At 37.5% G+C, this 26,578-nt stretch overlaps 1 protein-coding gene across 2 annotated transcripts; it reads right to left on the reverse strand.

Annotated features, from left to right (window-relative positions):
• Positions 1 to 1,781: 1,781 nt before the first annotated feature.
• On the reverse strand, positions 1,782 to 26,573 carry LOC142388130 (glutamate receptor ionotropic, kainate 1). 2 transcript variants are annotated; one of them, XM_075473056.1, is made up of 17 exons: positions 26,144 to 26,573; positions 18,294 to 18,461; positions 17,935 to 18,192; positions 13,885 to 14,066; positions 13,300 to 13,353; positions 12,665 to 12,838; positions 11,532 to 11,675; positions 7,948 to 8,055; positions 7,616 to 7,618; positions 7,378 to 7,416; positions 6,889 to 7,002; positions 6,588 to 6,791; positions 6,287 to 6,510; positions 5,906 to 6,024; positions 5,449 to 5,666; positions 4,092 to 4,317; positions 1,782 to 3,977 (listed from the first exon to the last, which is right to left on the reverse strand). In XM_075473056.1, the coding sequence occupies exons 1-17, from the start codon at positions 26,232 to 26,234 to the stop codon at positions 3,688 to 3,690; spliced, it is 2,616 nt and encodes an 871-aa protein (XP_075329171.1). In that variant the 5' UTR covers positions 26,235 to 26,573; the 3' UTR covers positions 1,782 to 3,687. The 2 variants fall into 2 exon arrangements, with proteins under 2 accessions (XP_075329171.1, XP_075329170.1); XM_075473055.1 differs by lacking the exons at positions 7,378 to 7,416; positions 7,616 to 7,618.
• Positions 26,574 to 26,578: the final 5 nt, after the last annotated feature.

Below are 26,578 nucleotides of genomic sequence, written 5' to 3' on the forward strand. Positions count from 1 at the left end.
GCCTCATTCATGCAAGATTAAAAACCTGCTTTGAGTTCTGATTAAGAACGCAGGGTTAGAAGATTAAAGACCGGCAAACAAAATGAAAGCAGTGAAAGCCCAATCCTGGAATTCATCAGAATACCAAAACCTTAAACAGTCACAACATGAGATTATTGCAAAGCCTTGCTGTATCTGTGTTGACTCATCATCTATGTCAGAGCCTATAATTTTCCATTTTTCCCAAAAACCTGGACGATCACTTTTTTTTATTTATTTTGCTGCCTCCTTTTTCTAATTCTTCTCATCAATTCTCTCATATTACCAGCATGAAGTGACTGAGATAACCCACTGCCATCCCTTTTTTATTTCTATTTTGCATTTTCTCACAGTACATTTTTCCATTTCTATATAGTGTTCAAGTACATATATTTTTTTATTAAATGATTACTAACTAAATGACAGGACTGAGGAAGCAGAGATTAGGAAACAATGTAACTGACACTGTTTGAGGAGGCACTTAAGTACTCGGGTTTCACTGCAAGAGATTTTTAGGTGATACATACCTTTAATTAATTTCCTTTAAGAAGCCAAAGTATTCACTGTTTAATGGTAGGATTCTGGTTCCATGATGTTTTTGTAAACTATTTTAAAAAACTATTAAATCACTGGAACATCAAAGCATTGTAAACCTAAAATTTTGGTATAGCTCAGTTCGTCTTCAACTCGAGGAGCAGCAGATTGCCGTCGCGTTGATCAATTAGCTTTGATATTCCTTCCTATTAACTGAAAAATGACTTGTGTAAATAGAAATGGTGGTACAGGTCTCCACCCTAAAAGTGACAGTACAGAACTGGACATTCATACAATACTGAAATTTCTTTAGTCATAAGCCGGGAGAATGACACAAGTCTTATAATCAATCTCAGCACAAGGTCCATGACCTCCTTACAAAGTCCTAAGCTGCGGAGCTACTGCATCCCAGCCGATTACACGCTGAAGTGACGATGAACTTCAGTTTGATGGTAGTGCTGAGAAGGGGGCTGTATCCCATTGACAGGATTACATAAATGAGGGCCATAATACTGTAATCTCCAAGGGAAATGAGAGAAAGTCGGGGATGTGCCGACCCCAGCTGGCCAGAACCCTGATCTGCAACAGTCAGATTAACAGCTGGTTGAACAGTGACAGATTACTCTCACACTTGTTTTCTTGTTTTAACAATCCTCTCTGTCTTGCAACTGGAACACTAGATGAACAAGGAAAAGCGCCCTTTCGACGAAATCTCTCAGAGAAGTCATACTGTATCAAGGAAGGATTATTTAACAAGTCATGGTGTCGTCAAAAGTCGTCTGGAAAAGCAACTATTATGCCTGAAATTCTACCAACTCCATTGGTTCGTGATTAACTTTGCTATTGGGAGATTTAGATTCAGTTTAGCAGTGAAAAATAATCCACAAAGTTTTAAAGAAAGTCATCATCCTTCAAACACTGTCACGTATTGTAGATTTATTCATTAATTTTGTTTGTGTGTGAAGAGGGCATTTTGAAAAAGCATCCACTTATTAGTGATAGTAGGACAGCAAGTGTACTCCATATCCACAATCAACAATTACATCATTATCATATCCTGAGATTTAGCCTGTGCTTGATTATTGTGATTTTAGCACATCGTCTTCATTTCTGGCTGTCAATTTAAAACCAATCTGACCAGTGAGTGTGCCAGTCAACATACGTTATATATAGAGCATCAGTGTCAACAAACTTAGTTAAAAGATTTGAGTCAGTTAGGCTGGTGGTCGACAATGCTGCTTTATGGACAATTTAAAACATTTCAGAAGGACTATAGGATTCATTATTATTGATAACTGTACAGAACAGCAGTGAAATAGTAATTTAACTCAGTAACTCAGAGTGTTTTTCTTAAAACAACGTCGGAACATGCTGCCCTCCCCTTGACATAGATTTTTCTCTTCATTATCAAGTGACATAGACACATCAGATCCCCTTTTTCCGTGACAACATTAAAAAAAAAAAGACAAGTAAGACACAATAACAATCTGTTCTTATATCAAATTCAAGTAATTCAGGGGTTTTAAAAATAGCTCCATTGTCATTCTTTGCTAAATGGATACAACAGCAGCACTGGATTTCATGCTGGATTATTGGGCTTTCATGCCCAACTTGGCATGTTTTTGAAGCAATGTCATTCTGATATTGTAGTAAATCATAATTAGCTACTTTTTTTTGTTGTTATACATTATGTGACGTTAGAAAGAACTATTGTAGGTGTTATGTATTGAGGTAATGATTGATTCAACAGTCCTTAGCCATAGCCATGATCATTTCCTGACATCATCCTGAATGTGGCACAAATCATTCAAATATAGTAACGAAACAAACAAGGCTCAGATTTTTTACCTGTTCGACTGGAACAAGGGCTGCTGCAGTTTTACATCAGAGGTGTGTGATATGGGTAGATTATCCACTGCCTTATGAGGATGTTACGTAAAAGACTAAGCACACATACAAGTGGGTACGGGTTTGATCAGAGTAGAGAGCAAGGGAAGAGAATGGTGACTCGAGGATACAAGAAGCTGCATTTTGCAAATGCAGAATAGTTTGTTAGTTTGAAGCAGACAACGTTGCAAGCAGCATGTATGTATGCCAAAAATAGTACCTTGAAGATAAATAATTAGGTACATAATCATGTAAAAATATTATATGAAATAAAGTAGGTTGTATATAGTGTAGGCAAACAACAATTACAAGAAAAGATGAAGTTATTAAGCACATTTCTCCTGTTTGATAACAAGAGCGATGCGTCCTAGGAAATGATTCTCCCAAAAATATCAAACATATGATTAAAAAAAAAAACTAAAAAATATTTCAATAAAATGTGAAAATGATGGGTAGCAACAATGTGAATAACATACACATTTTCCATAACCTCAGATCTTTTTAATTCAACCCTAAATTTTTGTGGATTGACAACGTCTCCGAGCGTGTGGCTTTGAGAGAGCGAAACCATTGCAACCAAAGGTCAACGGTGAAAAGGTGTGACGTTCTCACATAACTTTAGTCATTCTCAAACAATTACGACATGACAAAATCTATACATGCATGTTCAAAAAGTTCCTATGATACAAAAAACAAAAACAGGAAGAAAAAAAAAGAAAAAGACGTAAAGCAGCTTCATGATGATTATTATTTTGAGGGAACACTCATTCATAAACAATTTGGAAACAACTGTCGATGAATAAATGTAATATTCAAAATGGAAAACCTGTCAAACCTACAGCAGTTATTGAAGTGAATATGGTAATAACATCTGGAATTATATATCTTACCATTATTTACCCACTATATCATGGCATAATCGTGGCATTTCTTTCACACATAACAATGTTACATTGCTTTTTCAAAAAACAGCAAGGCTCAGATGGTCAAGTACCAAAATGTCAGGAGTCAACAACTGTCAAGTTATCAGACTAAGGGATTCTAATGTGTTCTTCCAGTCTTGACTAACATATTTGTGTGATCTACATAAACGCTACCAAAAACATTAAAAACGTGTGTTTTGATTGTAACAATGCAGTTTAACACATTCAAATTCTTATTGGCCCACTGATTACTGTCATCCTGTGAAGACAATGACAACACAAATGTGTAGGTAGGTGCACAAATGTCTTTGAGTCGCCTATTGTGTTAATACTTGTTGTGCCATTCGCACTGGCCGACACTCACCTCTTCAATGTCCAAATTTTTTCTAGATTTGTAAATAAACTCTCCGATTGCCACAAAAACTGAGAGGACCAGTCCTGCTGCCAACACAATAAAGATCCCCCCTATGTTCTCCACGCCCAGGGCACTGGCCTCTTTGCTGTCCTCCTCTGGACAGCCATTACCTCTCCACCATTTCTCCTTCATCATGTGCAGCTTCCCTTCTTCCTGAAGTTGCAAGATGGCGATGGTGATCTTGTCTCTGTAAGGGGAGCCTACAGAAGGAAACACCAGGAATAAGGTGACATAATTCCTAGGTTATTGTTTCATAGACAGACACGAAGCATTTATCGAATGGTATTGTATGGTCTGTTAATATTCTGTCTTACCAATTGGAGTTCCCACACCATAGCCCTTTGAATCTATCAAGCCTCCAATCTGTGTGAGGTTGCAGTTGCGCTGGCTGATGTACTCGATGCTGGTGGACTCCATCAGAAGAGCGTAATCTGTGGTGAGGACTCTCTGAATCCCCTCCCGGTTGTTTTTCACCAAGGCTGTATTCTTCCTGCTGCTCATAAATGCCCACATTTTCTCATAAGTTGAGATTTTAGATTTCTGTTGAAACAGAATCAGAATTTATGGGTAATCTGTGGCCAAGGCAACAAACACCATTTAAGCACATAAAAATGTCACTACATATTTGGCGCTTGCTTATGAGATAAAGAATAAAATGCGCTTTTGACTGGAGCTCTTGATCTGATGCATGGGAGGAAATGGGATGTGAAAGGTGAGCACATATCCATAAAGTTGATTCAGTTTTGACTGTTTATTCAGATAAGCTGCAGGATATTCTGACAGGCTCTTATTAACCTGATGTGCATGGAAATTTCTTCAGCACTGACTTTTAACCCCAATCCGTTTTCATCAAACTCACTTTTCTTCTAACCCACACATGACAGAGGACTGATTTCTCAAGGGTAAAAGCTGTCAGGCTAATCCAATTTAAAAGTGGTGGTGTTAGTGTTTGTGGATTTTGGTTTAGTTTTTCATGCCTGAGTTTTACTGTGTTTTGTTTCTATTCAATTTTCTTGCCTGTCATTGGTCATTATTTGGATTTATTCTGTCCGTATTTGTTTGGGATTGATTTGTCTTTTTCTTGTTCTTAGTTGGTATTTTGTTTAAGCTTAGTTTGTTTGTGTACTTGAGTTATTGGATTGTTATCAGGATTTCTTCAGTTTAGTCTAGTCTTTAGTTGTTTAATTACTCATGTTTTGTCTTGATTACCTTTACTTTAGACCAGTTAGTCTTGTCTTATCTTAGTTCTATTTCTTGCTCCACCTTCTCTTATGTAGTTTCCCTCAGTTCCCTCCTGCCTGGTCATGAGCTCCACTCATTCACCTGTGTTCATAATCCTCAGCTGCAATCATTCACCAACCAGTTCCCCACGGTATTTAAGCTCCCAGGTTTCTCTTAATCTTTGTCAGATCTCTGCCGTTATAAGCTCATGGTTTTGAGTCCAAATTTTCATAGTCATAGTCAGCTTTTTGTCAGTTATTTGGTTTAGTTTTTCTCTTATGGTATCTATATACCATATATATTAATAAAGCAATTTGTGTCTATTCAACATCCGGTCAACAAATTGTCTACAAATGGGTCCTCACAACATTACACACCACAAATCGTAACACGTGATCTTGGTTGAATCCATCCTCAACTTAGCTATTTCCAGAAAAATGTAAAAGTTACCTTAAAAAAGGTCATCGTGGAGCCATCTCTTACAGCGCCGTACTCTATTTTGGTTTGCTTGGCTAAGTCATCCGCAGAGTCGATTGGTGAGTCCATTCTCTCCACAGTGAGAAAAGCAGCCAAGTTGGCAGTGTATGAAGAGATTATGATTAGAGTAAAGAACCACCATATTCCACCAACTATCCTAGTTGAGAGGGCCTTAGGCATCAGTTCAGACCCTGTAAGGTAAAAACACAAGATACATTATCCATTTGAAATCACATAGGTCTTAAAACATGGACCTCTACAATAAACAACACAAAACAGTCATAAAACTGACCGTCTCGTTTATTTCCCAAACACGCCACAAACATTATCATAGACGGTTAAAGGTGCCCTGTCAACAGGGTACTTTAGCTAAATGTGAAATGGAATACAGCATAAAAATACTACATATTAAAAATAGCAATAAGTATACCTTGCTGCATGAGTGCTCCAACTCCAAACCACACACTGTTGATTAGAGTGAAGTTGTTTTCAACCACATCCGAGTCTGGATTGCAGGGATGTGGATTGTACCACTCGTATGGAGTGAACCTGAATGTGATGAATAAAACAGTCATCATTTACAAAAATACAACAGGTCTGTAGAAACAACTGTGATTTACTCAAGAAAAGGTGAGTTATACTTTATTTTCCAGCTTTTGTAAATGGCATAATGCCAACATGAAATAGTCTCTTTGACTCTCAGGACATAGCTTTGGTCAAACGTATGTATGTATTAAAGAGTGAAAAAGATTTAACATTGGTAAAGTAAATGAAACAATTCAATGCACCTCCCAGCCCCAGAGAAGTTTACCTGGCAATGACAAACAGCACACAGCTGACACCCAGGCATGCCAGCAACACATACATCCAGATATCTGGAGACAGTGGATTGAGGAAGGAGAACACTCCTGGATTGGTGCCATTGGGTTTGTGGTACAGGATGCTGATACCTAGCGTCATGAAGGGCTTGGAGAAATCTATCACCTTTTCCCTCACATATGTGATAGTGAGAGGGGCCACAGCAAGGTCGGCCACCTGGGACAGAGCAAGACCTCATTCAGCTGATTTTGTTGGACTATGTCAGCGTCTAAGACAAACTGATCAGTACTCACATGGTCAATGAGTTCTCGCACCATGCCATTCCACTCCCCCTTGTCATTCTGAGCTCCATATTTGCCGTCTGACACCAGCTTTACCTCATAGGAGAAGCCTAAAATATTGGAGAGCTCTTTAAGCAGGTCAAGGCAGTAACCTTCAAAGCGGTCATTCCCATATAGCGGCTTATCAGATTTCTTATACATGACGTAAGGATTTTCCTGGTGAAAGACACAAAGGTTACATTAGTTTGGCTTATTAGTATTAGGACACGTCTGATCAAATGCTCTCCTGTAATGAATCCACTTCCATTCATACCAGAATAGTAGTGACAACAAGGGTCCTATTGGCCATTGAGTCTGTGATATTTGTGGAAGAATCCTTGTTGGTTTCTGATAAATTAAGGCCGGTTTGGGAATTCCAGACACCAATCTGTAAAGGATAAAATATCAAAATTACCACTCTGACATGACATCAAACATTTATTGCCTGGACAGGCCCTCGCTTGATCAGGGAAAATGATACTAAAGAAAGGGAATAGAAACAGTTAGGTGGAAGCCAAAAAATGAAAAAAATCACAACATAAGGAACTGAGATGTGACACTCATGAAAGAGACAAAAAAAAAAAAAAACATTGAAGGGGAAATGGAGCACGAAATTTTATGCACACACCCGGTACAGAAACATTTCTTCCCACCAGTACCTGAACCTTATTTTTTATTAAAAGGAGAGACATCACAAAGAGAATAGGGTAAAGTAGTAAGTGATAATATTCCTTTAGTCTGTCAGGACAGCTAGAATACAGACCTTTTTCCACACTTTATTCAGGCGGCTGCCCGTCATTGTCTTGCAAAAACAATAAGGAGAGAGCATTTTAATCAAGGAGCCCTGAACCCAAGTGCAAGTACAGCAAAGTTGGCAAAATCTGGCTATAAAATAAATGTGGAAATAAATCTTCTTGCAATAGCCATGATTTAGTTTTTACTTTCAAATGTGTTGAGTTTATTCTGCTTCCTTCTCAGTGATGATAGCAATAACAGGTTACAGGCTCCCTAATGACAACTCAAAATACAGAGCAGCATCATCAGTGTGATTCAAGAAAAATCCACAAACCTTTGAGCTTAAAAAGACAGCTACGACTATTTGTACCACTGTGTCACAACAGTTCACAAATTTCCTTAAATTAAACATATTTTAGACACGAGCCATGAATATTCCTGTATTTCTCAGTAAATGATATTGCATATCATTTACCAGACAAAGCATCATCGGTCAATTGTTATATGTTATTAGTCTATACACATCCTTCTCTTTTCAGCTCTGCTTAAATGTCAACTCTAACAGCCTGACAGTTTATGCACAGGTCAGGTAGTTCACCTTCTCCAAGCCATCCTCCTTTAGGCTGATGACATCCAAATCAAATTCTTTCCGAAGGCCGTCTGTTTTGTTTGTGATTATTTGTCCCGTCAAACCGTTCCATTGTGTCTGTGGCGAAGAGAGGACAGAAAAAATACACGACAAATCACTCAGTTTTGATTTTAGTCTTTTAAATGAATGCAAACACAAGCAGAGGCCCAGAAAAAAATCAAAACAGCTCCTCGAAAATGAATAATTGATGTGTTCTCCATTAAGCGAAGACCGCTAACAAAGACTAACTGCATTTTAATTGATATTTTCCATTAGCTGGATCCTCAATGGAAATATTAAATGTCTCTGAGTCTGTAACATTGATGTAAATGGTGCTGTCAGACTGACCGGAGAGCAGAGGGTGGGCAGCAGAGCTCAGAGATATTTGAAATCAGTTGACAATGAAGTGAGCTCACATGAATAACAGTCAAGCTGAATCTCTATTACAGAATACGCAAGAAAATGAGCTGCATCTCAATTCTGTGCTTATGAAAGAAGCTTAGAAGCCAGTTTTTTCATGGGAAAATGGCCTTTATCTTTAAACAGTCAAGACATGGTATTTCATGATTTTCTCTGCAGGTAAGTAATACTTTACTGAGAAATACTTAGGCCAAAAGTGTCAAATATGGACACGACAAATACTCGACTCTAAATATGCTGTTACTCCAACTTCTTTGTTGGAAATGTACAAGATGGTACGCAACTACTAACAGATGCAAGACAGCACTGAGCCTTTTTACACATCTGTGAAATCTACTTGATTCCAATTCCAGATTTATGATTCTCAATAAGTCTTCACCAAATGCAAGTGTCTCTGTCTCGACCACATGCTGTAATTTTACATGTAATTAAGACTTTGATCTTCTCAGATTGGAGAGTCCAGAATTAAAAGGATGAGAGTCAGATTTCAACACACCACCGAGACCTCGCCACCATGGATCATCCATGAACATGAGAGACAAAAATTGTATGAAATAGTGAGCAATAAAATCTGTTTGGTCTTCCCACGCTTCCCTTAGGCCTGAATACATCAGCCTCACAAGCAAACATGATCTGCAAGTCCATCCGTAAGTTTTGGGGGGAAAGCCAAAGTGTACCTTATTTTCATGAAATATCAGTTCTTTATTAAACTTTTTTTTATGAAATGTAAGTTACCATATGTGACACAGCATTGACTCCTGCAGGCAAATTTGTCATTTTGCCCTCCCACCCCCACAGCACTAGAGTGCAGGCTGAGCTGGAGAAGCACCCTGGATTCAGGGACTTGATAGAAGACACTTTAGATAACACAACTTCAGTTAACACAACTTCAGTTAACTTCGGTTAGTTTAGAGCTGTGAATTAAGCATGAAAAATTTTAGAGGAATTCATCAGCGATTTTGTATTTTTGTTAAATGTGTGCTTTTAGCTTTAATGCAGAGCGAGTACTCAGCTACTGCTGATAACTTTGTGAAAGCATGCCATAGTGTGCAGATGTATTAACTATCAAACTTATCTTGTTGAACCTTCTAAATAACATATAACATGCTATAACTGACCCAACACCACTTAATCATCTTACATCTGGTCGCTGTCAAAGATACAATTAGTCTGTGGTTATACAGAACAAACTTTTGGAATCAATTGGGATCTTTCAATTTCCCTGAGGAAACCTCACAAAGGGATGAATAAAGTCGTCTATCTATCTATCTATCTATCTATCTATCTATCTATCTATCTATCTATCTATCTATCTATCTTAAACAAACTGTAACAAAAATAGCAAAAGGAATCAAATAAATAAATGTAAACAAATGTAAGATAAAGATATCAAATTGTTGTCTCATATATTTGATCGTCATTGCTCAATTAATATGCAACAAAATTATTCTTATGACTAAATTACGACACTTTGCAGTCTCAGCTGCATTATTTAGCAATAATGATTAATAACAATATAAGTATAAACAAGTTTTCCAGAAGATCTAAGAATGTTTCAAACCTCTTAACATTTTTTTTAGTATTATAATCAAACCAGTTTCACACAAGTTTCCATGGTTTCTGTCTGTTCCTAATACAAATGTAGTTATTTTTCCTGCATACCTCACATCTTCAGACTATCTTCACCAACCTCTGCCTCTTACTATGATTCTTCAATTATTTCCGTTGCCTACACACCTGCACCTCCTTCCCCTCCTCAGATCCTTAAGTATGGAAGTATATCCTGCACTGATCAGCCACAGCATTAAAGCCACTAACGTAAATTCTAATGTGTTGGATGCAAGCTGAGGCTGTGGGATCCTACACGTAATGCTCTACACTTGCTCTAAACTTTGGGTCCTGGCATACATGTGGATGCTACTTCTGAGATTTCCCACCTGTCGAAACATTGTTTCAGTCTATAAACACTCCTCATGAAATGGTATTCCCTGTTGGCAGTGACTTTATGCAGCAGTATGAGGCTGTCATGAATTACCGAGGAATGGACCCAAATGCAAGACTAAAGGAGATAGGATTTTTAGTGGGTCAAAACTGATTTAGTGACACGATGGGGACAAAGGCAATGTTGCGCAAATGGTTTTAATGTTGCGGCTGATTGGTGTGTACCAGCTAACTTCCCTCAGTAATCTACCTGATCTCTTGCTGAGTTTTTGTACTGTCAAGTTACGGAGGAAATATGTTACGGGAAAGAAAATATGAACTGTGTAAAATGTCGTAAACCTTTGAAATGAACGCATGTTGTCATGCCCATCAAGTAAAAGAGAGAATGCAGAGCACAGTTAGTCATCGCTGGTCCAGAAAACAACATTTCAGAGCCCAGTGTGCTCATGTAAAAATACTGATCATAAGTATAATAACAGACAATCTTTGAGAGCCTGTACAGCTAAAAAGCTCATTTATTTATTCATTCATATGTTGCCATCTGGGATCTTTGGATTGCTAGTGGCTGTCAATATTCTTTCCCCACTTGCAACTGAGAAGCTCATTGGTCAAAGAAACATCTAATTAGACGGTGCAATATAACAAGAAGCCTATTAAATTCAAATTGCTACATCTTAGCAGAGATGAGAAAGTCTGCTTTCACAATTAAACTGGGATAATTACCACTGGACAAACAGGGTGTTATTCAAACGGTCTGTTTGCCGACAGTGTTTGTCTAATTGCTTTCTTGTCTCATCTGCTGTTGAAATAATTCACGCTAGAAGAGCTTTAAGATACTTAGTATGGCAAATTTTTAATTAATACAGTAGATATATAGTGACATTTTGATTTTTCATTTGGTTTTCAATTTCAACAGTTCAAACATATTCATTAATATCTTCACTTTCATTACATATCTATACAAAGAGCAGCACCTCTCAGTGGACGGCTCCCATCAGTGTACATTTGCCAATCCAATAATATACGAAATCAAAGTATGTGGCAAAGACGTCAAGGGTCATCTCTTGAGAAAAAACCTGATCTCCTAACTTCATTGTTTGAGGCAAAGGAAATGACAAAGAGAAAGCAGGCGAGGATGGATGGACGGATGGAAGAAGAGTGTTAGGTGTCATACGTTCTTAAATCTAACTTACGTCCTTTAGCATGTTCATGAAACGGGATCCAAAGCGCCATGGCTTGTGTCGGTGGCACTGAAGGGAGCTGACAGTGATCTGGGAGGTGCGTTGTGAGGCAGCAGCCACCATGTAAACGGCATCATACATCAGAGCCGCATCAGTCTGAAAGATAAACACTGCTATTATAATCCATCATTTGGAATCACAAATCACATGTCATGCACTTATCACATCATGGATTGTTGATGTATGTGCTAAGCACAATGGGGTTTACAGTCCAATACAAGTCTTAGAAACCATTCTGTGCAATGACACAATCAAGCCCAATCACTCACAGTGAGCACAGCTTGGTTTGCACACTATCAGAGAGCTCCACGGTGGATTGTTGTATCCTGTCTCAAGAGCATACAACAAAATCCAATAAAATCAGTTTACAAGTCTTGTACATCCCCCAAAACAGGTTAATGTCTATACATTTACATATAATCTCTAGCTTTTTAGGCCAGCAAAGATGAAATCAATAAAGAGGTATATTTGAATTCACTTTCATTTATTTCTGTTGGCTAATGACAAACTGACTGTTTTCAGCAACTTTTCTCTGGTGACAAGCTTGCAGACCTTGTGTTCTATCATTCAGCTTTTTATATCATCACTCAATTGTATAATTAATCTATTTAATTCATTCTTGATTGCCCATACTGTCTATCTGCTTTTCTGATCATAGAGCATGCCTTTTCAAGACAGAACTGATGCACATTGTGTCATGTGTGAAAGCTCAGAGGTGAAATGGGGAGCCAAAGATGATCCACTGCTAATACGACTCTGAGCCCGCAAGGGAGGAAAATACAAAGGCTAAATAGGCCTGCCTCGGGTGTGCTTACACACATCAAACCAGGATTTACAGAACTCCCCACTCTAACTACAGTGCTGTCAACATTCGGCTGATTCAGTGACACAGCAATGACGGGGTACAGTGGTGGGTTCATGAGGACGTCTTTCTTTTCACCTCTAAGGTGCAACCGATATGCGAAAGTTATGATTTATGATATTGGGCCATTAATGTAACTTTGACATGTCATCATGCATATCCCCGTAGACAGACCCTGAACTTCTTCAGGATGGTAGATATCTAATAGAAAAATCAAACTCACTGTCATCATTCCCTCCATCATTCCAGTCTCAACCTTGGAGGGAGCCTGTAGTCGCTCCATGGCCCACCTCTCCAACACTGAAGCCACTCTGGGGTTGTCCACATTGAGAAGCCTAAATCCTGTCATATTAACTCCACTGTAGCGGTAAGGTTCCAGGTCAAGGGCAAACAAGTCCTGTACAGATCAGCAACAAGGTCAGCAGTGCAGAAATAATAAAAATTTTGCTGAAATGACCCCAATGCAAATGCGACTTCCAAGGGAAAAGAAATGTTTGATTAAATAGTGGAACAATGTAATACCATGGAATTATGCCAAGGGCACTAAAACATCAAACAATCTTATCATAAAATAAACCACAAATATTTGAATTTATATACATAATCTTTGCTTTACAGAATCTCCAGGTGAACGTACACATCCTAACGTGTGGGATCAAAGCAGACTTAATGATAGCAAGGAAAAATGTGTAATTAAGTGGCAAATTACCAACATATATTTATCCATCTAGTTTCTCAATCTGCTTTGAAAGGGAAATGTCGTGAGTCAAAGTTGTTCTGCAGGTACTGTATGTTCAATAAAACGCCTCCTCTGTGTTCGTGACTGCAGAGATATTTTTGGAAAGAAAATTTTCTTACCAGTGAGGTGAAGAAGTAGTGATAGTATTCAGTCATCATTCCCATGGACAATATCTAAACAGAATGAAGAGAATGTGTCACAGTTTTCTCTTTAGTATGTATTTGGAGTTTTGCTTCAGACAGAATAAATTATGTTCTCTTCCACTAAAACCAACCAACCACGTCTTAAGCTACACCTTTTCCTGAATTTAGTCATTTTGTATTTTTTGCATGGTTTGCATTAACAAGTATTCATGTGAGAATATGTCACATTTTGCTGATGTTAGCACAGTCTCTCCAATTAATCTTCTGAGCTGTATGATAAAAACGTGTAAATGTGTGTGCATAATGTGTATGTCTGGCTCAGAAATAGGCTCTGCATGGATTTAGAAATGAACATAGGATTTCTGGGAATTTGACTAATCTTCCTTATAGTGAATATTAAACCAAAAAGCAATGCAGAAATTAAATAAATAACACAGAGACCACTCCCCCATTGACAATTCCAAATTGGGCTTCTGACAGAAGACTTTTTTTCAAGGTTGAAATAAATGAAAAAGTTCTGTGGCTATTACAAAAGAAAAAATGGCTGTTTGAGTTATGCACCTGCTTGAGAACATCAGCTGATGTTTGGTAAGAGCAGTCAAAGATGACAAAGAACTCCTTTCCTTTCTTCATCTCTTTCAGCAGAGGACGAGCATCTTTGCTTCCAGACGGAAGCTGACGTATCTTAATTTTAATGCTGTATCTCGATGGAGCTTTGATCAACTCTTGCAAGCGAATCAGTCCTTGAATTTAAAAAAGAATGAGACAATCATTAAAGTCACTTGTTAAAGAAGACACATACCTTAAAAAGAATGTAACCACTCAAGCTTCTAGTTTATGATCTTTATATCTTGTCTATGATTCCAAGTAGAAAGATCCTAATTGTGTGATGCTAACTATGTATATTTTACCATTCTTGATGAGAAGTTCCATTGTAACAGATGGGTTTTTTAATTAAACCCTTTGACAAACTAATTATAATAACACTAAAGACAAAATACAAACTGTATACACCCCCACAATCAACATATTAACAATTACACATGTAAATTTCACTAGATTGTATACAAGCTGATTATTTCAGAAAGATCCTGAAAGAACACATTACTTACTGATGCACTCAGTTTGATAGTAGTAATTTAAATATCAAGGCGCTCGTTTAAACAACAATTTACCTGAGAAGTAAACTAAGTTTGCATTGCTTGGAAGTAATTAACTGAATAGCCATGTGACAACTTGATGTTGCAGTACCGTAACGTAACCACTGAAGGGCACTGTACTGAGAAATTTCTATTGGATTATCTTACTATTATTCACTAAGGGGCATTATACGGAAGCCCTAAACGGCCATAGATACATACATTTTATTCCATCCGTTTTCACGAGAAAACGGAGGAAAATTATCTTGTTATCACGGGAAAACGGATGGAATAAAATGTATGTATCTATGGCCGTTTAGGGCTTCCGTAGCATCAAGTATTAGTCGTGATACATTTTTCAACTAGTTAAAGAAAATTTATATCTTAATAATTTCACACCAGCACCAAAGCCGTAAAGATTTAGAAAAACTTAGAACATTTTTTTATCTTATCGTATTGTGATAATGCTTTTGCTGCGCTCTTTCATCAAGCATCCAAGTCAATAAAAAACCTTTTTTAATTTGAATAAAACAGTTTTATAGCAACATAACTTAATTCTATTGGGATATATTCTCATCTGTATGCATTTACCAAACTACCAGAGCTAAAAAACGTTCTGTTTGATCATAATCCTTTTTCTTTAAAATGTTGATCACTGCCCTCTAGTAGTCATAGTGAAAAATATCAATATTGTACCGTCAAGTTAGACTTAATATTACGAATAAGAAACCTTTCGGATCAAGACTTACTCAATCAAATTAACTTAATTCACTTAGTCTGTCGCAGTTACAAGGGACGTTGATGTGCCCGAAGCAGGTGGAAGGATAAAGCTTTTGTTTATGGTGCTTTTCGTATAATTTTGTCGTATTGAAGCTGTCAGACACTATACCTACATATACCTTCGCTTTACGGGTATTGTTCGGTGGAGTGGTGTGTTTGAACTTATCACCATAAGCTTGGTAAGTTTATGGGATGTTACATGTGGTTAGAGCAAGATACCAGAGGAGCTGTAACAGTCATTGGTTGCGTTTACGTGCTGACAAAATTGCGGCAATTTAGACATTGCAGTTAAAATATTTATTATTTTCCCCGGTAGCGGAAGGAAACTTTTTTCTTTAAATTCTTTGTAAATAATATGTCATAAAGCCAATTCACAAACGGTCTTGAGACTGAATGCAGATGTTTTCCCTGAAACACGCCTGCGTTGATCAGCTGGGAGGATTGATTTGTGAGAAACATTTTTTCACGGTAAGAAACTCCTCCTTTACCTACCAGCTGTGTGATGCAGGTTATAGTATGAATATTTGCTTCGGTAGTTATGAATGCCCCTCCATTTATATTGCGCAGTTTGTGACGCAGTAACATTAATAATTTACTGTCCTAGTTGCCGTTTTCATAAAAAAAAAACAACTTAGTTTTGAAGTCTTCTTTTTTGTCTGGCGTTCGGTTTATATTTAATTTGCTGTGACAGCCATAGACAGAAATCAAAGAGGTACAGCTGTGCCCAAACCCCGCCTTTTTGGATAAAAATCAAGGTGTCCCTTTCAATTTCTAATTTTAGACAAAACTATACATTTTGAATTGATAATATATAAATTTGAAATGTCTGAGCTAATCAGAAGCAAAGAAAAGCCTTTTAAAAATAATAAAAAAAAAATATGTTTCATCCACCACTGCCTCACATAAGGCTCTTTGTATCTGTGTCTTGTTGTAAGTTTGTCACATTTGCTCGAGTTGAGCGAAGTAGTTATTTTGTATGGAAGCAAATCGTAATCAAAATTCAAATTCAAATGCATTATCAGAAATGCTTTTTCATTTTAAGAATGTGGCTGCATTATTTGACTCATAAATAAAATTACTAATCAATCATCCTATTTGCATTTCAATTTTCTTCTTCAAGACTGCTCATTCTTTCACTTAATTCAAATGAAAAGGACAAAGACATTTGAAATTTAATTTTCAAAATATGCCTCAGCAAATAGATACCAAAATTCAATTTGAAATGTAAAAGTTGAAAATTCAAATGCATTATCAGAAATGCTTTTTCATTTTAAGAATGTGGCTGCATTATTTGACTCATGAATAAAATTACTAATCAGTCATCCTATTGCATTTCAATTTTCTTCTTCAAGACTGCACATTCTATGCCATAATCAAAACAAAGCGGACATTGCTTTTTCGTTTTCGTGGTCTGCATGCAAAATACTGCCCACAATTCGATAACGAAAAAGCAATCTGAGCGGCGCAGGAGAGTGACGTCACGCCTGCTGACCGTGCTACCCATCATGTAGGCTACGGTAGGGGGCGGTGTGCATATTTGCTGTACAATTAGCTGCCCAGGTGGAGTCAAACAATATATCCGATTCTGATGCCCGGCCGTGACCGGGTTGAACGGGTCACAGAGAGCTTGGCTGCATACTCTGCCGTCACAGATTCAGAGGTTAGTGCAGCAAGGGCTTGCGCGCCGAGGCCGCGGCCACGACCGGCCATGACTTTCTGGCCGCGGCCATTACTGAGGGAGCAGCCATTAATGAGGCTGAGACAGACGTTGCGAACAGGAGTCGGGGGATTACCTTTCACAGGTAGGATTCAACATTATTATTGGTTGTATTTTGTCAATAGAATATTATTGTACTGTATTTGTGTCTGCCGGCGAAATCGTAGCCAGCAAACGTTAAACTAGGATATGTTTATCGGTGTTATGCCGAGAAGTGCACCCCCTGCTGGTCGTACTTTAAGGAGAGTCTGTGATGGAATGATATGATATAACTACATCATAATTTGTTTACCTAATTGAATTAACGGATGCAAATCTCAACAAGTCCAAATTTGTATATAAAATTAAAATAACCAAATTTCATAGTTTCAGGTTCATTTTTATATCATTTCATCTGGGCTATAATGAGTTGAGATTGTTAATAGTAATAATTTTGCAGTGGTTGAAACAAAGAATCTTAGATATATTTCTTTCCGTCACCCAATAGCAAAGTAGTAAAGTAGGTTTGTAATTTTAACCCAACTACAGTGTGCATGCTCATCACCTCGCAGGTTGTACTGAACAGCCATGTCTCCTGTTCATGTATTTCTGTGTCCAATTAGAATTAGAACTTCATTCATTTCCAACTGATTTTCAAGCAGTTTGGTTTGTATGATACAGGATGCTTGATAAAAAGGGATTTTCCCCCCAAAGTATTTAATCTTTTTATTAGTTTATCCTCTTTCTTTTCACTCTTCATCCCTCGTGATCTTAGTAGTAACGAGCAGATGGTTGAGTTTTTGTTTGTATGTTTGAGTGCACTCAGAAGGTGGTACATATATATAGGGCTTTATAATAAACTGTTAACTGTTAATTAAAGTTAGGAAAATGCACATATCACTGCATTCAAGTCAACTATTCACCCAATATTGTTTTAATGCCTTCAGTTTTGATTGCTACACATGTGTTGTTTCATTAAATCTGGTTTAGACTCACCAGTTGCATCCTCATAGACCACAGTGACTGTTTTCCACTTATAGAACTGCACTATGTCCAACACAGCTCGGCTTATTGAGGCATATTCGGGATGGAGGTTGATGTAGAAGCTGTCTTTGTTGTCCACTGATGGGTGTTTCCAGCGGGTCTGGATGTGAGGGACTTCCAGGGCGTTACAAATGGACTGGACCGCACTGACCGATGAGCTGTGGGAGGGGCCAAATATAGCCCCGACTCCCAGTCCCAACTGGTCGCAGGCTGGATTTAAGAAACAGAAAATAACAAATGACCAACTGGAGAGACGGTCCATGAGTCTTATATTGACTGTTAGATGGCTTTCAGAAAGAAATGATCTTTACCTCTTCTTGAGGCCTCAAAACTGTCAAATAGGTTAATTCTCTGGATGTCATAGGTCAGCGTGGTGTTTGGCATTAAAGTCCGATTCCTGTTTATGTTGGTTACAGCAAATTTAAAGGCTAGTTCTTCAACACTAATGGGCTCATTTTCAAGGGTCTCAAAGATGCCCCCTAAAAGAAGAGAAGACATAGGGTTCACAGAAAGGCAATCGGTTATTGATCAAATGACAGCAGCTATATTCACAGTCAGTGTAGTGTTTGTTTTTTTGTTGTTACCCCCCTCCCAACACACACACACACACACACACACACACACCCTCACCATAATCTAATTTTCATGATAAGCACAATTCAATTCTCACAGTTGCATAACGTGGCCCAGATTCCAGTGGACTTTGCCACATAATGCTTCCCAAGGGACCCGGTAGAGATGACAGGATTTAGTCTCATTCTGCAAAAGGTCTGACCTTCTCCATCTTGAGCGCATTTACATGACCTGAATTTCTTAAGCTAGGATGGTTTGATTAAGAAGACATGACACGTATTTATGTCATCACAGTCCAGTTGCACAGACAAAGCATCTGAGGTTAAGTTAACTGAATTACCACATTAACATGTTGCTGGATACGTTAACCGTTAATGTATCCAGCAACATGTTAATGTGGTAATTCAGTTTTCTCACCTTTTCAACTTTTTTGAAGTCACATTCAATGAAATCATAGTTACACATGCCTCTAACAGCTTGTGACTCACAGTATGACATAATTAAGCCCAAGAGCAATATAGAATTAGTTGAAAAGTTTCTAAAAATGATTTCTCATACAAAAAAGGCTGTTTGGCTGTTAAAAGTATGTTTTTCCTGCTGGCTAGTAGTCATCTTCAGTTTCTTCTGGTAGACTTCTCTATAAAAAAATTGTATGATGTTGAGAGAACAAAAAGTTATGGGAGTTTCACTACATCTCATACCAGCATCTGTGAATTGAAGTATTGTGAGAGGCCTTTTCTTTTACCTGAAATGATGATGGAATACTTTTACATATGCTGGCAATCGTGTGCTAATTTGACTTAGCGCTACTTCAAGAGGAGTAAGATACTGCATTTAGAAGTCAAAGCAGTCTAGCCAATCCCTGATGTATCACTTTTAGTGGACATCCTCACTGCCCCTTTAAATTTGACTGAAACTAAATAAAATTTCTCATGTATAAACTGTGTAAGGAAACACTGACTGATTTGGCATCTTTTAAATTTAATTCTTCCTTTTAGGTCTACAACTTTTGATTTTACATAGTTCAAGATAACGGCTACATATGAACTGTTTTGTCTATTTTTAAAATGACACTTTACAATGACAGCACAAACAGTCATAGTGAGGATCACATAAATCTCGCACGATGAGCAGAAAAACTACAATGCTGTGTTATTAAATAATCTACCAGCCACCTGCCGGTGAGCCTATTTTCCATCTACCAAATCCAAGATTTTATGCATTTGGTGCTTTTTTCTGTTAATTTTCAACCCTCTAGGTCCAGTCGAATAATATTAAATGATTACCTCCTATCGTCTTTTCCTAAGCTCTTTTTCTTGGCCTCGATGGTAAACATCACATGGTGTTAAATCCTTTGGATAAAATGTCAAATGCAATCTTATCATATTGTTCCAAAGAGGTTATCTCATATATTGCAAATAACGTAGAATGTTACTCTAGTATCGAGGTTGGTAGAGTCACAAAACTGGACTGGATAAAAATGAATCCAGCGTTGTTATGAAAGTTTTGGCTGCGAGGAATTTTGGAAGGGCATTATCTACTTTCTTTTATTAAGGATGGTCCAATGTTACCTGGAAATGCCTAAGGAGATGTTAAAGGAAGCACTGGAGCTCTTTTCCTCAGAATTTAGAGAATTCAAACGGCTCCTAACATGGCAGCTGCTAAGACACTTTCTGGTCATCTTACTCAGGTAGGAACACTCCTATGCAAAATATACTATTCAACTATTCTCTGCAAACCTCTGCAACATAGTCAACCAAAAAGCATGCTCAAATGCTCAGCAATTACATTAATTTAAAACTCCTCATTTCTGATTCAAAGGAAATAATTGAAATTGGACCCACAAGTAACGAAATGTAATAAGTTTTACTAAGAAGGAGTCACAGACATACACAAAATTATAATCGAACATGTGACACGGAAATGTTGTACTGCCTCTTTAAAGTGACTACACAGTTACTGAGGTAATAAACACTGGCTGATATGTTTAAGTGACCACCACTATCAAAAATGTTATTTCAAGACGTATTTCCCTGTTCAGCCTTCTTTCAGCTGAAATAGCTGAGTGTACCAGGGCTACAAAAAGGAGAAAATCATCCTAAACACCATCCAAATCCTAATCCAGCCTGCTGCCCCAGAAAGATGGCTGGTCTGCCACAGCTGAATATATGGACACATATAACCCCAGCCAGGCATGAGTGCCATATTCAGCGTTTCATCTAAAGCACCTGAAATACATTCGCATTTAGGCCAGAAATATGTTGCTTTGTCACTTGAGTGTCACCACCTGCAGATAAAGCAGACACACTTGTGTGAGAGAAAGCTCCCACTGGTCAGTTAGCTTTACAAATGTCAGGATTTTAAACTTATTGGTCTTAAGAGATAAGATTTCTCTAATGATATAGTTACAATTTAAATGTTGGTTGAAAACTTCCTATTCAAAAGTCTTAAGAGACACAAGTCCAGTGCTGAGCGGTTTATCAGTTTTTTATCCTAAAATAAAAATAAGTAGTTTCCAAGTTTGCAACATTCACATTAACACAACAAAAACTAATAGAGGGCATTTTGAAAATTCTGCTCATCAATGATCATAATGACCACAAACATTAATCATAATGATGCCATTTCAATTTTGCAAGAGTTTGCAAATGACCTTACTTCACAACTGAGGTTGCAGATGGCAGTAGGTCACTGCACACTCTAACAGTCTTTGAAGAATTGCCTGTGAAATTGTAATTGATTTGAAAGGGGAGACGTCCTTTAAAAAGCTCCCCTTGAGACCTTGATTGTGAATGACCTTTTTCTTTAGTGTAGAATAGCCTCAAACCCCAAACTGAGAGAGCCTTGTCTGGACTTGCATGGTTTAAAAGCATGCTGGAAAGTGCCAATCCTAATTATGGTTACCAAGCCTCAGTGAGCAGCTGCTGGGACCTGTTAAAGCCCTTAATTCTGTCTACTGAAATATAAAATTCATGCAAATAAATATAATAACCACCTCTTCTTTAAATTAGCTGAGAAAGTATATTCCATTTCAGGGTATTTTTGATATAAAATGGGAAATAAGCCAGTTTTGACCATCCGGTCTAATTTGTTTGCTTAGAGTGCCAAGGCTGCAGCTTTAAGAGTCCGGAAACAAACTAGTCCAATAGGCAGAAAAACAGCATTTCCATCAGGAATTTGCTTTTTCTCATACAGAACTTAAGGAAGACTGTGAAAATAGATGATCTTCTATGTACTCTATATACTACTATCTGTTGTTTACATCTGATTAAATGCATTTGCATCCAATGCAAGACCTTAAATTTGTTGCTAGATATACCGAATGTCCCTGTATATTTATAAAATAATATAAATTTACAAAAAAATGAACTAAATAACAGTTTATAAAACCTACATACTTGAACATATCTATACCATGATAAGTCCTGTTATCAGCAAAAGACAAATCTGTCTTGATTTAATATCATTCACTTCCCCCTTGAAGCTTGAAGGAAAGGCACAGAAAAAGAAAACACATTATTTCTTGTTTTCATTTCCACTTGGAATAAGATCTTGAAATTGTGTAAATATAATGAATTTCCTGATTTGCAGAGAGCATCTGGGAGGAGGAGAAGGACAGCTGTATGTACTCAGCATGAGGGGTGTTGAGCCAACAAATCTATATTGGTCTGTATCAGCAGATCACCACTAAATAATACTTCTACTGTGTAAAACAGCTAATCTCTTTAGGATAACAGAACATTATTAACACACCAATGATAGTTGTTCTCTCTCCCAGGATGTGGCTCAGCCTTTAGCTGACTATCACGCAGCAGGGTACCTTAGTTCTGCTGGAGCCAATCCTCTTGACCTTGATGAATCATCCAGGCGTATGGAGTAAAGCAGCAGCAGTACTCCATTTCATTTTTCAACTGCTTTAAAATTATCTTTTATATTGATGTGACTGAAAACCCAGGCAGCACTTTTCAATTACAAAACTTCACAAAACACAATGTGCGTATCACCAGAAAAATAATTAAGCTTGTCACTGCCCAGGGCAGAGACAACTGTGGTCCAATGAGATTGAGTAAACACAGTCTGTCCGTGATTGCTTTTGCCTTCTGGAGAGAATATTTTTGCAGTGTGTAAATTGTCAAGAAATTGTTTAAGATTTCTGGAAATCAGCAAGCTTCCTGTGCAGCTCAATGCAAAACATAATCATGCATCTCTTGTTTTTTTTAAAGAAAAACCTTTGCCACTCCATCAGACGCAAACGCACCAAAATGGTCAGGTCACAACATCAGTGCTGCAAAATTGAGTTAGTATTGATCTTTGCGTTTTCAAAGTTGAATGTTTTGGTAGGTATTGATTCCTCTATGTCGGTATGTGACAAGCATCAGCATCCCTTAAATTTATCTATTGGGACAAAAATATATTCTGAAATGCAAGCTGTTAGAGCTGAAATATAAACTTATCCTGTTGATGAATTGCAGAGCTGTGCTGTACATCTTTGGCATTTCAGCACAGCAACGCTTGGTTATACATGATTTGCTTTTAAATATGTACTGAGCCATGATCCCGTGACCCAGTTTAAAAGAGATACTCATAAGAAGACATGGCTCAAAAGCTTGTATTTATGCAGGTTAATTTACAGGCTACAGCATCATGTTGCAAAGCCATGCTGGATCAAGTTATTCACTGATATTAGTTCATTTACTATTTGTCCTTATCTTGTTGTACTATTGAAATCATTTCACAAACGACTTGTGTAGGAGCCATTTTCATGACATGTACAATTTCTCATGTTGTGTGCTTGCAGATTGCACACGGAATAATTTACTCCCTCCATTTCACAGACTATTGGGTAGAAAATTCACAAAGAGAGAAGGTCAGAGCTGCCACGGATGAATTGTGATTTTGTCATTTAAAGTTGACACTATTCACATTTAGTTAAAGCCTAATTAGTAAAAGCTGAAATAACATTGCTTTCTTTCAGCATAACCTGATTGCTCATTTATAGATGAAAACATTGAGTCCTGAAAAATAGCATTTGATATTTATGAAAAAGCAAAAGTTTCTCTGTAAGCAAAGCTTCGCTCCCTCTGATTATTATTTGATATGTGTAGGATTTGCTCCTTTGCATCACACTATTATGATTAATGTAATTGAGAAATGACTAATGAAGAAATCTTTCTAAAGGTTGCATTATTTAATTTCCAATATAATTTTTAGGATCACTGAACCTCCACCTCGTCTTTAATTGGCCAATTGTACTGGGGGATGATGCATTGTGACAGGTGCTAAAACAAAAGATTATTTTAATGCATGCTGCAGGCAAGTGCTGAAATAGCTTTAGGCTGTGCCTTTAATTATGGACTTCTGTTCCTCACTTTAGTGCAGAGAGCAGAAAAAAAAACACAATTTAGGGAGATGGGCTGTTTTTAGTCCAGAGGATCAAAGGTGAACATTGAGAAAAGGATCTTTAGGTTGTGATTTTGATCTGTTTTTGTGATTTTTGTGTCTCAAACTATCAAATGAAGGAGAGTCTTTTAAAGGCAGAGGAGCACAATGACGTAGTGTTGTCTTTCTCTTCTCTCCCCATCCTGGGCCAGTACCCAATGAGACCTCCCACCCCCACCCTAGCAGCAAGACCAGCATCACCCGACCCTGGGCCCGTGCCAGAATGTGAATGAATGAGGAGGTCCTAAACAGTCTACTATGCTCGTTTGATGTAGAGCACTGAGGTTTCTCTGTTTACAAGATAGTTGCTTGCAATCCAACACCAAAATATTTAAAGGGAATCAAATCAGCGATATATACAAATTCACCTCATTTACTAAATCTTTTCAGTTTAACAGAGAGGTCAGTTGTTTCTCTCATGGGCCAGAATCATGAATAATTAAGACAGCTTTCACCTACATATAAAGTATAGAAGCAAGAGGAAAAATGACCTAAACAAACAAGGAAATAGAGTGGAAGCCACAAGCTGTTCCTTCTATGCTCTCCCCAGTGATGAGATTTGGTCGTTGCCTAAGTACCATATTTGGGGAGGAGACTTTCTGCATAAAGAAGATTAGTGTTAGTTGTTTTAGGGCTTGAGGGAGAAGATTTACCATTATTAACAATCCTAGTGGAAAGAGTGAAAGCCAGTCACAATCTGATGCCAGCACTTGCCAAGACAGAGAAATGTTAATTGAGGCAAGCCACACACCATATGGGAGAGATTAGGATGTGTGGGGGTCATGAAGAGAATGACAAAGATTAGGTGGTATTTGAGAGTGATAGATGGTTGAGGGAGAATAACAACATAGAGCTCAGATGGGCGCTGCTGAAACAGGGAGGTGCTGCTTGCCTATTAGTGTTTTAAAGTTATGCAACACAGCCTTTTAAAAACTATTTTTAAGTTTTTAGGCTGAAAGTAAATTACAAAAAAAAAATAAAAAATTCAGTCAGATTTGCCCTGGGCATTAAACAGAACACGGAGTCCTGTGGCTTAAATTCAAAAGAGACATTTTTGTGATGCAATGTTCTAACCCACATAGCTAATGGGAGAGGAACAAAGAGCCAGAAAGCATTAATTTGCTTGCAAATACAGGCTCATTGTTACAAAATTACATCATAGGGGAATAGTTGGAGCAAGAGCCTTGTGATTTACACTCACAGATGTCACTGGCCATCAGTGAGCATTAAGGCTAAAAGACTTTTGGGTGCTCAAGAAGGAAAATAGGTCAGATTTAACAAAGTTTTAATGAAAGCTATTCATTCTTTATCACTGTATCCATTTCACATTGTTTTTATTTGGTTTGCTCTCAGGAGAAAGAGAGAGAGACTCAGGCACTGGCTTACCGAAGTAGATGAACACGATTTAGATTTTCAAAGATAAATAAATAAGATACATTTGTTTCATTTCAACAACCCCCCCACCCCTCTGTCCTCAGAATCTGTTAACCAAAAAAGTAGGAAAAAGAAAATCCAATAATAAAACTTCAAAGGATTCTGCACAACCATCCCAACAATGAAAACAGTCGCTACAGAAGTTGAGTTCAATAATGGTAGATGTTATTACCATATAATACCGTACCGATGGAAAGGCATGTTACACAGCACACAATGACATTTATATTATTGCAAGTCACAGCATCATAAGTGTTGTAGCAATGCAGTAACAGAGAAAACATTTAACACCTAAACACACCGCTACATGATATCTTGTGTGAGTTCTATCCTCAGTAAGGTCATTTAAAAGCGAGTTGTGATTAAAGATACTAAGAGTTAGCCTTTGATTTACCTACACCAGCTGAGCTGTACCCTTGTTATGAATGTCAGTCTTTGTATGATTTTACATCTACGATATCGTGCATTATGATCACGCCATAAGAAGTCATATTCTTTCCCTTCCTTTGAATGATAAATTCAATGCATTGTTAGTCTCATTAAGAAAGGACTCGAGATCATAGAATCAGATATAGTAAAACAGCTTATGAGTGTATGGTGGAGATGATAGGATATATATATATATATATATATATTTATATATATATATATATATATATATATATATATATAAAGAGGGAGAGAGAGACATATATATGATACTTTTACAACTTACCAATTCTCAGGACTTGCTGTGAAGTAAGCCAAAACTCTGCCATAAAGTACAGCAGTGAAAACAACAGTCCCTTCCTTTTCACCATTGTCATTCCTCCAGAGTTGTATTTAACATTGAAATTCTTATAATTTTGTTCCCCCCCTTTAGTAATTCATGCTGATAACTTGCCAGTCCTTGTATCCGTAGTGAAAATAAACTGGTCCCCAAACCACATCCATGCTTCACACACTGTGATGTAAAAAAAAGAAAAAAGAAAAACACAAAATTGCACACTCCACTTGCAGTTGCCACTGGTCAAAAGACCTCCAGTTTTCCCATTCTAAAATCCTTTATATGCCAATAAGGTTTTTGCTTCCCATAATCATTCTTCAGACATCCTTCTTATCATGTTTTTCCCGGTGCACACTTGAATTGTAGGCTGCAACTGAGGAGGAG

This window comes from Odontesthes bonariensis, chromosome 9, assembly GCF_027942865.1.
Source record: "Odontesthes bonariensis isolate fOdoBon6 chromosome 9, fOdoBon6.hap1, whole genome shotgun sequence".
In the NCBI taxonomy this organism is placed as follows: domain Eukaryota; kingdom Metazoa; phylum Chordata; class Actinopteri; order Atheriniformes; family Atherinopsidae; genus Odontesthes; species Odontesthes bonariensis.

Coding starts and splice junctions, on each gene's coding strand:
- LOC142388130 (XM_075473056.1), bottom strand. CDS start 26,234: ATGACAATGGTGAAAAGGAAGGGACTGTTGTTTTCACTGCTGTACTTT. Junction 6,511..6,587: donor TGCGAGAACTCATTGACCAT/GTGAGTACTGAT, acceptor GCTCTGTCCCAG/GTGGCCGACCTTGCTGTGGC. Junction 6,025..6,286: donor GTGCTGTTTGTCATTGCCAG/GTAAACTTCTCT, acceptor CATCACATTCAG/GTTCACTCCATACGAGTGGT.